Source organism: Taudactylus pleione, unplaced genomic scaffold (genome assembly GCF_031769625.1).
Source record: "Taudactylus pleione unplaced genomic scaffold, aTauple2 ptg000318l, whole genome shotgun sequence".
In the NCBI taxonomy this organism is placed as follows: Eukaryota; Metazoa; Chordata; class Amphibia; order Anura; family Myobatrachidae; genus Taudactylus; species Taudactylus pleione.
This window is the reverse complement of record NW_028284719.1, coordinates 2,908,214-2,922,500: the sequence shown is the minus strand read 5'-3', so window position 1 is coordinate 2,922,500 and position 14,287 is coordinate 2,908,214. Positions and strand designations below refer to the sequence as shown.

Sequence of the window (14,287 nt, the reverse complement as noted above, 5' to 3'; positions counted from 1 at the left end):
ATCACCTGTTTTGGTTTTACCCCGTATGAAATTTGAAAGATACAATGTAATAGGCGGTAAAGTATCACCTATGAATAGCAGGCAGAAAAAAGTGCAGAATTGGGGTTTTGGGGTGCAAAGTTTCGGGAACCCGTGTTCAGCCTTCAGACAGTCGCCAAAGGTAATCTGTGTAAAAAAAAATAAAAAAAAAAACTTAAGGACACCCCAAAAATTTACTTTGAAAAGGGGGCAAAAAAAAAATGTTGGGGTACAAAGTTAAAAACTAGCGAACTTGACTCTGGGGGGGTCCCCAAGTATACCCCAGGTGTTTTTTTGATTGCAGGTGTTTGCGGCATGTGGATTTTTCACAATTTTTTCAAGTTCACTTTTTCAACTTTAAATATGCAGACCCCCATTTACAAGAACCCCAAATTTGCTGGGATAACTTATTTTCTGGAAAAAATACTCCTAAATACTATTCTGCATCAGGTATATAAAAACGCTATTTAGCAGCTATTGAGCCCATTTAAAAAACACCAAATACCTTCAGCGAGCCAAATCAGGGGTACCATAGTGAACCCCCATGTCAGATGATTATTTGGGGGATGACAGGCTGATTTCCCAAAAAATGACAGTACTTTCCGCTAGTTACAGTATCGCCGGGTGCCGTTTACATGTACTTTGAAATTGAATACGGGGTAAAGCCTGCACGCACGCAACACTTTAATGCCTACAAAACAGTTGAAGTCGGCGTTAAGTCTGGGCCGCATTAACTTAACGTTGCTCGGCTCAAATTGAATATGGCTCCATATGTGTGTGTATATATATATAGATAGATAGATAGATAGATAGATAGATAGATAGATAGATAGATAGATAGATAGATAGATAGATAGATAGATATTCACACATACATACACATTGGCAGGTGCCCTCACAACAAAAGCAAAACATGCAGTAGAGTAACATGCAGCACTCGGCGCAATAGCAGGCATAGACAATTGGATGTAATCAACGTTTCAGTGTAAGTAAATGCTATTGTTAGTATATATATATATATATATATATATATATGTGTGTGGGTGTGTAATAATAAAAAAAGAGTGTATATACATATATAGTACATATGTATTTATATCTATATATGAATATGATTAACCACGGCCACACTCACATCATCCAGGTCTTGCAATGTACTGGGTTGTCACCCATGACGTACACATGGAAAGTCCATAATATAGAGAAAATGAGGGGCACTCACACGCTTTCTGCACAAAAAGGTATCAAATTTAAATCCTCACAAATACCAATATTGTTTCAACATGTCGGTCCTACATAGACCATAGGAGATATAGCAGTACACCAAGTGCATCAATGACCAACCAATACTTTAGAAATCCTATATTGCCTTCTGAGGAAACCGGGATCCCTATGCCCGGAGAAATGCCTCAAGAAACTTCCATTGTGTTATACCAGACCGGTATCTTCCTTTGAGTGCTGTTCGGGTCCTTTCCCCCTTGACGCTGGGGTCACTGACTAGCTGTTATCCTCGGACCTTCTACCCCTTGCCGGGAGTCTGCTGCGAGCCGCTGGGGCTGTTTAAGCCATAACACAGGTGACGCTTCCTGCCAGCTACGGAGCATAGAGCAACACAGTCTCCAGCTTGCCAGCATCCATGGTCCTGCTAAAGAGCCTGCACCTATGCTCCCACTGATGAGTGGTAGAGCTGTATCTCCTTCCAGAGACTCTATCATAGCACCTCTCCACTCGGGGCTGTGGACATTGGAGACACCACTGGTAACTATTTATATATTTGCAAGTTACATATCTGCCATCAAGTGGTTTACCCTTTTTCCTCCACATCACTTGCTCCTGATGTTCATAGGACTATTTATTCCTATCCATCAAGTGGCTCCCCGCAGCAGTCACTCCACCATTGCTGGTAATATCACACTGTAACCTAATAAGTTACACTGTATCCATTACTGTACACACCAGGATTGTATCCATTTTTAGGAACTGTGGGCCTAATTCAGACCCGCCTGCGAGCGCTGAGCGTGTGCAAGCGGGTCGATGTTGGCCAAGTGCGCATGCGCATGATGGAGGCGGCTCCGTCGTGTACATGTGCGAGACCCGGCGAGTGACAGGGAAGCCGCTGCTCTAGGTCTCGCAGCAAAGGGGGCGTGCTGTCGATGGTGAGTGACAGCACGCCCCCTTTGGTGGGCGTGCTGGGGGTGTGGCTGCCCAGATGGAGGTGTTCTCATGAGAACGCCTACCGTCTGGGGCCGGCCCCACTGACATCACTAGGGATGTCAGTGGGAGTGCTTTTGGCTCTGATAGAGCCAAAAGCACTCCAGGGCTTGCGGCAATGAGACCCTACCACAAGGGTCTCGTCGCAAGCCCGATGGTCTTGACCATCATGACCATCTTTTTGGCCACTCACTGTAGCTGTGGGTGGTCACCCACAGCTATGTGATCGGCCAGGAGGCCGTTCAGAAAAACCAGAGGGCCGACCCTGATTCAGAGCGAGCGCTCTGTCAGAGCGTCCGGCTCTGAATCAGGGCCAGTGTTCCCACATGAAACGGACACATTTTTAACCAGCAGACTAGCTCCAAGAGGGCAAAATTAAGGATGGTCTGAATACTGCACAGAGTTGTGCTCATTTTTTATTTTATTGTTATTGTTGTCTTTGTCATAATTTATTAATTGCTAATAAATATTTATTATACTTACTCTATTGTTTATCTTAACAAACAAGCGCTCCTACATACTTCCTTTTGCTGTCACATATATATATATATATATTTATATATATATATATATATATATTACTGTTATATATGTATGTGTGTTAATTGTACAGTCATTGTTTCAAACTCTAAGTAATATCAATGACTGTTCGCAGGGAAATATGTCTTCTATATGTAGAGCAATTTGCAGATCAAGCAATGGAGCTGATTCTGAGTTGGAAGCAAAATTGCTGTATTTGCGTGTAGTCGTCAAAACCTGATTTACTACTTTATGCTAATGGGAGTTTCCATTTGGCTAATGCAAAATTCCATGTGCCTGCAAGCGGGAAGCCACTCTGCTCACTATTTTTCTGTTCAGAGCCACAAGCATCACCATTAGTATCGGCACCAGCTCCATGCATGGTGCAAGAGATCTGTCTGACACAGACTTCACATTCTCCATAAGTCTAATGGAGCGTACACACGTTCAGATGGAGGGACGATCAGATAACGATAATGATCATTATCTGATTGTCCTGCATGTGTTTGATGATCGTTATCGAGCATCCAACACATAAATTAACCCCCCAAAATCTATAGCGACCCGCAAATAATGGAGCGTACACGCGGTCAGATGGGGGCACGATCAGATAATGATAACGATAGTTATCTGATCGGCCTGCATGTGTTAGATGATCGTTATCGAGCATCCAACACATACATTCACCCCCCAAAGACTATAGCGACCTGCAAATATCGCAGGTCCCTATAGTAAACAAGCTAACCTGGTCGATATCAACTAGGTTGGACTGCATGCACGAGCGGCGATTGTTGGTCATTATTGACCATTCATTCCCGTACATCGACCATCATTTGGTCATTTGCGGGGGCCAGAAACAGCATGATTTGAATGATAATGAGATGATTGTTATTGATAAAATCATAGTTTATCTGACCGTGTGTATGCACCATAACTCAGAATAGCACAGGCCTCTAGCTATACTCTGATGAGACAGAACATTGTCACTACCCATATCTGGCCAGTCAGGATAGGACAGAAATATGAAACAATTCATAAATTAAGTTCTGCGCATGCGCTGTAAGCTAAAACTTGCTATTCTAATCCGTACAGAGATCCGTCCAACTCAGAATCAGCTCCAATGTGTTTTATACAGTTAAATGTTAGCAGAGTGTAGAATAAGATAGAGAAACAACTATGTTATGGGTGACATTTTATTTGTCATTCAAGTTAACATGAAGACACAACAGAGTGGCTGGGATAAACTAAAAGCTAAGAAGAGGAAAAGAAAAACCTACAGTAGAGAAAGTATTGGCTAAGACCAGAAAAATTACAGACTTTTGTTCTGTAAATAGTGCAGCCAGTTCCTCTGTAGTCAGTCCAAGTACATCCACTGTCAGAGACTTTACAGTTGGTGCAAGTGAAGCTGGTACAAGTGAAACCAGTCCAAGTGCATCCAGTGATCATGCAGATATAATAGATATCCAAAATGTAACCAGGGAATCAGTTGAAGGTGACACAGAAATTGTGGTTGAACAATCAAAAAACACATCTTTTTCAAATGATGTAGGAGAGTGGAAAGTTTCAGAAACTTTGCGCAAATTTTTTTAGTCAGAAGGGGGTTGCTGATTGCCACTTCCTGGACAGTGATTTTACGAATACCAAAAAAAATATTTCCTGGTGAACATTTTGCACGACATTGTACAAAGTCATTGTTTTATTCTCAACAAATTAATGGTGAGAAAGTTCAGCGTGACTGGCTTTGCTACTCACCGAAAATGCTCAAACTCTTGTGCTCACTGCAAAATATTTTCTTCAGATGCCACCTTACTGTTGGCAACTGATGGTTATTCAGACTGGAGACATGCAGCTAGAGATTTAAGCCACCATGAAAGTAGTGCAATTCATGCAGATTCTCTTGAGAAACTTATTAGAAGAAAATTGATCAGAGAATGTGTAGACAAATCTCTAGTGATTCAATATGAGTCTGAAAATAAGTACTGGCATCAAATTCTTTGCAGAATTTTAAGTGCTATAAAATTCCTGTCATCAAGATGTCTTGCCTTTCGTTGAAATGATGAAATCATTGGATCAGTACACAATGGCAATTATTTAGGATGTCTCGAATTTTTGGCAGAGTATGATCCCGTCACTGCTGAACATATTCAGATGTATGCAAACAAAGGGCGAGGACACGTATCATACCTGGCCTCAACCATTTGTGATGAATTTATTGAGGTGATTGGCCAACAAGTATTGCGCAGATCATAGCTGAGATTAAAAAATCTAAGTACTGTGGACTCAACACCCGATATTTCACACACTGATCAGCTGACGCTTATATTTCGCTATGTGTTTCAAATTGGACCCATTGAGCGTTTTATCAAGTTTATTCCAGTACGTGGACATACTGGAGATCACTTGGCAAACACCCTTTTTCTTTTTCTTGATGAAAATGGAATTTCCATTCAAGATTACCGGGGCCAGTCATATGATAATACATCAAATATGAGTGGAAAATACAATGGTATGCAGGCCTTTATACGTCAGAAGAACAAGCTGGCTGAATATATTCCATGCTATGGGCATTCTTTTAATCTTATCGGGCAAAGTGCTGTAAAATGTTGCCCTGAGGTAGTTTTGTTTTTTGACTTTGATCAGAAGTTATATGTTTTTTTCTACATCAACACATCAGTGGAATCTTCTGACAGATGTCTTCAAGCCCCTTGGATTGCCTAGCCTGAAAAGCTTTTCAGTCACATATCGGTCTGCTCATCATGATGCCCTTAATGCCTTGAAAAAGGCTATACATCTATTAAAGATCTGCTGCACAATATGGGAAATTACACATCTGAAAGGGAAGAGACATGTTTGGAAGCAAAGGGACTTTATTCTCTAATGAGCCAATTAGGAAATGGGATAATGGTGCAACTCTGGTCCACAATACTGAGCCGGTTTCATAAAACCAGTAATTTTCTTCAAGATTCAAAACTGGATCTGAACAGAGCCGCAGACATTTTGGAATCCTTAAAAATGTTTGTAGAAAACCTCCGTTCTCAGTTTACAGAGTTTGAAAACCAAAGTAAAATTCTTTACTCTTGCGATGATTACAAACAAAGAAGACAAATTAAAAAAATAAAAAGTGGGACTTTGGGGGTGCTGAAGATGCAGCTGCTGGACTTTCACCATCAGACAAATTTAAAGTGAACACTTTTCTTCCCATAATTGATCAGCTTTTGGCATCGCTAAATTGAAGACAAGGAGCATACTGTGTCATTCAAGACAGAATTAAATTTCTTTCAGAACTGTGCTCTTTAACATCAGATGAACTACGTGCTAAGGCCACTGCATTGGTAGAAATATAAACAGGAGATCTTGGTCCAGAATATGCAGATGAAGTAGTATATTTGTTTTGTGTCTACAACCAGTTCAAATAAAGATACACATGAGAGTCAAGAAATCAAAATGTATAAATTTCTAATTACAGAGGCATTAGTTGGTAACTTCCCAAATGTTGCCGTTTCAGTATGCATGTACCTTTGTTTGATGGTTACCAACTGCAGTGGTGAGCGCAGCTTTTCTGCACTGAAGCAAGTAAAAAATGCACTGATATCCTCCATGGCACAACAGCGCCTAAATGCGCTCTCTCTTTTGTGCATTGAAAATGAAATATTAAGAGAAATTGACATGGAAAATGTAATAGAAGAATTTGCCAGTCGAAAAGCAAGAAAAGTTCATGTATAGTAATACTTGATCATTATCCTCAGTTTGTTGGAGTCTAGTTGTTTACAACCTACCTAGTGTAAGTTGAAATGTAATATTAGAGTTTAAAGCTAAGTGTGGTTTATATGAAAGCACATATGCTCTTTACCAAAATGTTTTATGATTAAACAAACCACTTTTGGATTTCTAATACTACCAATTTTAAAGTTTGATTGTTTACACAGTGACTTTTTTTTGTGGGCTCAATGGATCGCTGCCTGTCTGCTATTGCAGTCTGTATGGCGCTCCAATGTCTGTCAGATTTGTCAGAGGCAATTAATATCTCTGGTAATATGATTGAGTACATCATCATTACTAGAAATATGGAGCAGAATTACCTTATACACTACCCGTGATTTTGCACGCTGCGAGGGTGGGGTGAGACAGTGAGCTTAATTAAAGCACAGGTCACATATTTTGCAGTCACGGTTCACATAGTTTATTTTTATGTAATATTTAATATGCATATTAAGTAATATCCAGATCACATATTTAGTTTTATTTAATATTTAATTAGTTTTATTTAATATTTATTTTGTATTATTTATGTTTTCATGTTCTGCACTTTTTACTTTGTTCAAAGTTAATTATTTGAAAACTAGCAATTTTCAGCTATGGTTCTGTTAAAGCACTTTATTAATAAAAATTGTTGCATTTTATTAATAAACCATAGTTTGTGGTTTTTATTTTTTATAGAACAGGTAGTGTATGTTTCATATAATCAAAAAGGGGAGGGAGATGAAGATGGTTCAATGTATGTGGGTAGCTATGTTCCATGATGCTAGCCACACCCCATGACACAGACCATGTCCCCACATCATTGGTCACACCCCCATAGCAGTAGTCACACCCCCTGCAACAGTACACAATAGGCCCTTCATAGATTTCAGCTCCAGGCCCATGAGGACCTTGATCTGGCACTGGGCCTATGCTCGCGTATACTAAGGTGCATTGTCTGCTACCATTAAAAGGTACTGCTTTACTAAGTACTTGCCTATCTGGATTCCTCATTTCTATACCCTGTGTTACATTTGGTGGCCCATTTGGGAAGCTGCACTGCTTTGTCACAGAACATATGCCAGATAAGCCACAGTTATTTGTAAGAAAACTGTAACTTGCTATGCATTGTGCAAAAGTTGTTTGTGCATAAAGAGAAAAATAAGTTGCTTTCCTTTGTTTACTGAGGTGCTTAAGATGCTGATTAGTGTGTTCACCAGCTAGTTTTTATGCTGTCTAATGAAAGTTCACCTGCTATTTGAACAAAGCAAGACACATACTGAGGTTTATTTACTGCAGTGCTGATAGAAAACATTGTTTCCCTGTTTTCTGTTTAACCCCTGCATTGCTGAAGAAAAAAAAGCAGTGTTTTCATTTTCTGTGCTAAACTTGAATAACAATTGCTTTTCTGAGAGAAAGAGATAAAGTATATTTATTTGTATAAACTGACTTATCTAAAAGCACCTACACTTGTACATATACCTCCCACTATAAAAATGGCCTCTCACCAAAAAACATAGGAACAAATGTTACAGCTTGTGACCCAATCAATGGGCAGAACAGGTGCAGGGTATTTGAAGACAAATTCTCCTTTATATGACCCAGAGGCATATTTGTTAATATTTTTGAGGGTCACTTAAAGTGGCCAGGAGATACTTGTGCTGATAGACGTGCCCTCTATCTAACTGGTGAACCTTAGATTTGTCTTTTGCTGATGCAGAAAAGTATGAACTAGTCAAAAGTGGCATTCTTGCTAAGTTAGGTCTCAGTCCTTCTGGGAAAGTGCAGCGCTTCTATGAATGGGCCAGATTACCAGGGGTCTCTAATCGGAAGCAGTTTGCAGAACTCGCCAGACAGGGCCAGAGTTGGCTCCAGACAGAAGACTGCCACTCACATTGTAGAGACAGTGGTTATTGACAAGTGTATAAGAACCCTAGGGCAAAATATGCAGCTTTGGGTCATACATGCTGATCCTCATAATCTTAAGGAATTAAATACAGTGTTGAAACAGTATGAGACCACAGGAAATATGACAAAAATGGCAGAAAAGAAACCAGGGAATGAGCAACCTGTTAAGATGGCACTCCATTGGCCTGTGACCCCGACTGTCACCCCCTCCTCAAGGATACACAGCTGGAGATGCCATGGTCATTTGCTTTGAGTGCAGAGAGCCAGTTCATATAAGGAGGGACTGTCCCTGAAAAACAGAGCCTATGGAGTGTGGGGTTGCTAGTATGGGTGCTATGTACCCCGCTTTTTGCACGATGGTACCCCTGGATTCCAGACCCCCATTAATGTGAAAAACATTGTTACTAAGTGGCCGAGAACTTCCAGTCATTAGAGACTCAAAGAGTGAGCAAACCCTGATCTCAGAGGCTGTCCTGCCCAGGGCAGTAGAAAAGGTGCCAGGGTTAGTTGAACTATTCTGCATTCATGGATCTACAGAAAACTTCTTCCGGGTGTGAGCAAGCCTCACGATAAAGGGGCACACTTATGAGGAGGTCACCACAGTTGGTCCTAAGCTCCCCTATTCTATAAACTTTGGATGCAATTTACCCATATTTGTTGATCTTGTAAAGTAACCACAGAGACAACTCCAATGTAAAGTCTCCAAGGCCTTACCTTGGAAAAGGTAGAAGAGTGGAAAAGCAGGGCCAGTTGTCTTTGGACAGAGAAACTCTGTGCAATTAATGTCTGAGGAAAGAAGTCAGCAACTTTGTGCTTGGTTACGGTCAGACATAAATGTTTGCAAATATGTTATACCCAATACAGATGTTGCCATGCATGTGCTGGATATTGCCACCCCTCAGGTTCCCAGAGGCCGCTATAGTTCATTTGGCCCTACAGAAGTTCCGCTGGTGGACACCTTCTCAGCAAAATAGCAAAAATTATCAGGTTGTGTTTTCTTCCATGCCAGGGCACACTGCCCTATCAGAGTACAAGATAAATACACCTGAAGATTGGACATAAAGCAGTAATTATATCACATTCCTGAGGCACGGCGACAAACTATCTGGCAAAAAGAAGTACCGGTCCCTGTACTTCTCGCTAGACCACTCAGATGTTGGACTTGCTCTTTGATGAATACGTTGTCTGCATGGCAGCAGAAAAGAGCAGAACCCAGTGTTCGCAAGAAAACAAGGATGTTGCTCTTCTGCCAGAACACACCATGTTCAGGGGGAATGAATAAGACATGCCTGGAAGGTGGTTTGGGAGGCTGAAGAGTGTCAGCCATCACCAAGGAATATGTGCGCTTCCCCAAGCTTGGAAAAGCAAAAGGGGGGATGTGTGGTGAGAGCGGTTTCTCTCACCTGAATTGCCCACATTCTGGCAGAATCAGCCCTCTCTAAGGGTGGTTGAAGTGAACTTTTGCATTCTGCATTAGCAGTGGAGGTGTTGAATTCCAAGTTTTAACATTTACACAGACCCATCTGTAATAATCATAGGAGCACAGGAAGGGTTTAAAACTCACACACACCTGATGCTCCTTGCTCCTGATGCCGGACAATCTGGCCAGGCGATAGGCCAGGGGTGGTGGTTAGCATTAGGGTGCCAGGAACTGGAAGGTCCACAGATATTGTGATGGCCTGACAAGCACAAGAGTGCAAGGATATTTACTTTTATGCTTATTTGCTTATTTTCTGTTATGTTCATGTGTGCAACCAGGCCTATGCTCATGTATACTAAGGTGCATTGTCTGCTACCATTAAAATATACTGCTTTATTAAGTACCTGCCTCTCTGGAGTCCTCATTTCTATACCCCGTGTTATGAGAGAAAGAGAGTTTTTTTTAAACTACAGTGTACTTTTTTAAAAAAAATTCTTTAAAATTGTCACTCACATCGTTTTATTACAGGTTGAGTCTCCCATATCCAAATATTCCAAAATATGGTATATTCCAAAATACGGAATCATTTTGGCATGACTGAGATAATGAAACCTTTGATTTTTGATGGTTCAATGCACACAAAGTTTGTCTAAGGCACAAATTATTAAACATATTGTATAAAATTACCATCAGGCTGTGTGCATAAGGTGTATATGAAACATAAATGTATTTCATGTATGTACACAAACTTTGCTTGAGTCACAAAATTATTGAAAATATTGTATAAAATTACCTGCAGGCTGTGTGTATAAAGAGTATATAACACATAAATGCATTCTGTGCGTATATTGGGGTCCCATTCCCGAAATATTTCATTATGATATGCAAATATTAAAAAAAAGGAATATTCCGTTATCCAAAATACCCCTGGTCCAAAGCATTTTGAACATGGGAGACTCAACTTGTAATACTGTAGCTATTTAACCACTTGCCTGGCATGGTCGTATCAGATACGACCATACCAGTCTGGGCTTTCCCTGACATGGTCGTATTTTGATACGACCAGTCAGAAAAGCTCTGTGGGCGGCTGCTGGAAAATAATTTTCTAGCAGCCGCCAATCACAGAGGGACCCCCTGGTCCCTCTGCACACTTTTCCCTCCCCGTGGGCCGATCACTGCAGTGATTGGCCAGCCCAGCACCGGTGCACCCACCCCCTGGCAGCTGCCGAGAGGATAGGTCAGAGAAGGCAGCACGGACAGCGCTGCCCTTCTCTCCCTCCTCCAGTGGCTATCAGCAGCCTCTCCCCCATTTTTGAAACCCCACCCCCATGGATAAAGCTATACATATATATATATATATATATATAGGCATATATATGTATATATATATATACATATATATATATATATATATATATATATATACACACACACGCATACATATATATATATATATATATATATATATACATACATATATATATATATATATATATACAGTAGCTTTATCCATGGATTGGGGCTTTCAAAAATGGGGGAGAGGCTGCTGATAGCGGAGGTGGAGTGAGGCAACCCCCAACCACTGTTAAGGAAGCATCAACAGCTGTGGTCACAATCGATGTTTCTATTAATGGCCATCACTACAATATACCATACAAATTGCCATTTTTATGGTGTACAGCGTTTTTAAAAAATATAGTTTTTTTACAAAATCGTGTTGGATAAGTTTTAAGAAGCTGTTCCTGACCTAATTCAATCATAAAAAGACGACAAATTCAGAGCGGTTTTCGGAAAAAGAATTTGTCAGTTAAGTGGTTAAACTTGAATTTTTGTTAAATATTATATTGAATCAATATTTAATTAGCTATTATTTACAGTATTTTATAATAAAATTTTTTTAATTTTGGTGACATTTTTTAAAAAAACATTAGCCAGTTAAGAGATTAAAATTATATTTTACCTGATGCCTTCCAGCTCAGTAACAAACTTAGATGCATGAGTCCAATCAAAAGCCCCAGTGCGGGTCTTCACCCATTTGTTGAGTTCCATAATACATGATTCTCTTAATTTTAGTATTGTGATCTCTTTAAAATATTCACAGGCATCAAAAAGTTGATGAACGATGGATCCTAAACTGACGTCAATCAAAGTTTCACCTTTAATAAGACCTGCAGGACAGATTCAGATTTGAAAATTAACATTATGTATAGTTACAGTGTGTTAACGGCAAAGAATGATAATGGGCTAAATGTAATAGTGTGAGAGTTTAGAAAATGTGAGAGTTAAGCAGTAACTTCTCACATTGGTTGAGTTTTATCTTCAAGATGGGAAAACATCTGGATCAGAGTTTAAATTGTGAAAGTTTTGAGTCTAAAAACAAGTGAGTTTGTATGTTCTCAGGTCCTGATTCACAGCGCTCACAAGCGGGTCGTTGGTGGCCCAGTGTGCACGCGCATAATGCGCCACGTGCATGTGGAAGGCCCATAGCGAGTGAGAATTTCACTGGCTCCAGGGCTCACAACAAAACTGGGCAGTTGTCGATGTTGATCGACAGGTCGCCCCATTTTGCAGGCAGGTAGGGGGGGTGACTGCAAAAACTGAGGCGTTCCCGAAGGAATGCCTGCTGTTTGTGGGCGGCCCTACTGACATCTCTATGAGAGCAGGAAGTCCACTCGGCATTGCGAGGGTTGAGACCCTACCTTACGGTCTCCTTGCAATGCCGATGGTCGCTATAATCGCTACCGTCTCCAGCCTTCACGCACAAGTTTAGCGACCAGGCAGGAGAAAAAAAAAATCCCCGCCCTGATTCAGGCCCTCAGACTCTAATGCATTGGGCGAGTTTAAAAAGTTTGAGAGGTTCATGCTAAACTCTCACATTCTCTGAGCTCTACTCTATTATATATAGCCCAATATGTGTTCCAGCATTAATCAAATATTGGAATAGATTAATTGATTTATGTTTCCTGGTATAATACTAGGTGCCTTCATCTATGCCAATAAACTAAATTGCTGGCAATCTCTTTTATTCCCAAGTCTGCTGCCATTTCTGTGCTGTGTGTATAACATTTGGTGGGTTAGCGCTCTTCCACCTCAGAGACTAAGCACCAATGTTGGAAGTGATGTCTGTAGTAACAACTCTCTGTGAGCAGGGAAAGATTCACCTGTTTCCATTGCGCACACCAAAGGACCAATATAGTTATCATTTTATACTATAAATTCACTCATCTATTAATCTAGAATAACCATGTTATATATCTGAGGCAACAATTTATCCAGAATACAAACCTGTTGCTAATGCGCTGTGCAGCTTCTCCATAATAAATACCACTGTCTCATCTCTGAACACACTTTCTATCTCAAAATAACATTTAAGGAAGTCCCTGGAGTCCATCCCATGCAGATGATAAAGCTTAAACTTGGGTCTGGCTTCCATTCTCTTGTCTTCTATCACACAGGACGGGATGAGTCTCTGATCTGTATCTGTAGCCTTATAGTAATATGTATGGCTGTTCTCTTTATATGCAGCAGAATCCTATAGTTATTTACTCTCATTAGAATGTTCTCATACACAGCTGACAGTAAATGTATCACTTTAGATTTTGAGATCTTATCAAACAATTATTAATGAAGATTAAATATTAGGCCAACCCAGGTGATAATGTCACAATGCTACAATGTGACAAAAATCTGTGTTTATGTTTAACCCTCTACACTCCATCTTAAGCTTGTGCAGACCAATTAGATATTTGTCTTTAAATAAAAAATAAACAGAATCAGGGTGGTTACTACAGGTTGCAGCACCTTTTTTTCTATTATTATTATTATTATTATTATTATTATTATTATTATTATCTTTTATATGACATCACAAAGTTTTACCAGTGCCTGAGAACTAGTTTTCCGAAGTACCACTTACTGTATTTTTATTAAATTAATAAAGGTCCAAAAATAGAAGAAGCTGCATTAAATGTATTCGTAGATCCTTTCTTGGTTCCAGATATTGCAATGTGTTCTGATCTGACTAGGATGTTTGCACCTGAAATCAGAAGCGGTGAAACTTAAAGGCGATCCAGACATGTGAGAGCTGGTTATTAAATTAGAGTTTCAAATTGCGGGTCTCTACTCGGATCCCCAAAGTGATTCCGAACTGGGACTTGATTCGAGTGTGTTCATACTTCAGTAAACCAAAACTGCACATCTCTAGTACAAAGGTGCAGCATCGACTGCAGTTCAGGTGATCAGTAACAGTATGGTCACAAAGAATATCAGCCGAAACTGAGATACCGGAGCCATTTTTACTGTGTACTGAATTGCAATTGCAGTTGGCAACACTCCCACAAAATGGTTGTGACACATCTGCCTTTGAGCTGCTACACCCCCGTTACCTCGCTCATATGCTTCCTGCTGTCAATTACACTGTGGCACAATCCTCACTGCGACCGCTGATGGTAATGAAACTTGAAGAATGCACAG

At 40.2% G+C, this 14,287-nt stretch overlaps 1 protein-coding gene across 1 annotated transcript in view; it reads right to left on the bottom strand.

Moving 5' to 3' along the window:
• The window catches only part of LOC148509651 (nicotinamide N-methyltransferase-like), an 18,782-nt gene extending 5,535 nt beyond the window's left edge, over nucleotides 1-13,247 (bottom strand). Inside the window, exons 1-2 of the mRNA XM_088442930.1 lie at nucleotides 13,100-13,247; nucleotides 11,775-11,982 (exon numbers count right to left, since the gene is read on the bottom strand). Coding sequence (XP_088299056.1) covers nucleotides 11,775-11,982; nucleotides 13,100-13,247 — 356 coding nt within the window. The remainder of the gene's footprint in view (nucleotides 1-11,774; nucleotides 11,983-13,099) is intronic.
• Nucleotides 13,248-14,287: the final 1,040 nt, after the last annotated feature.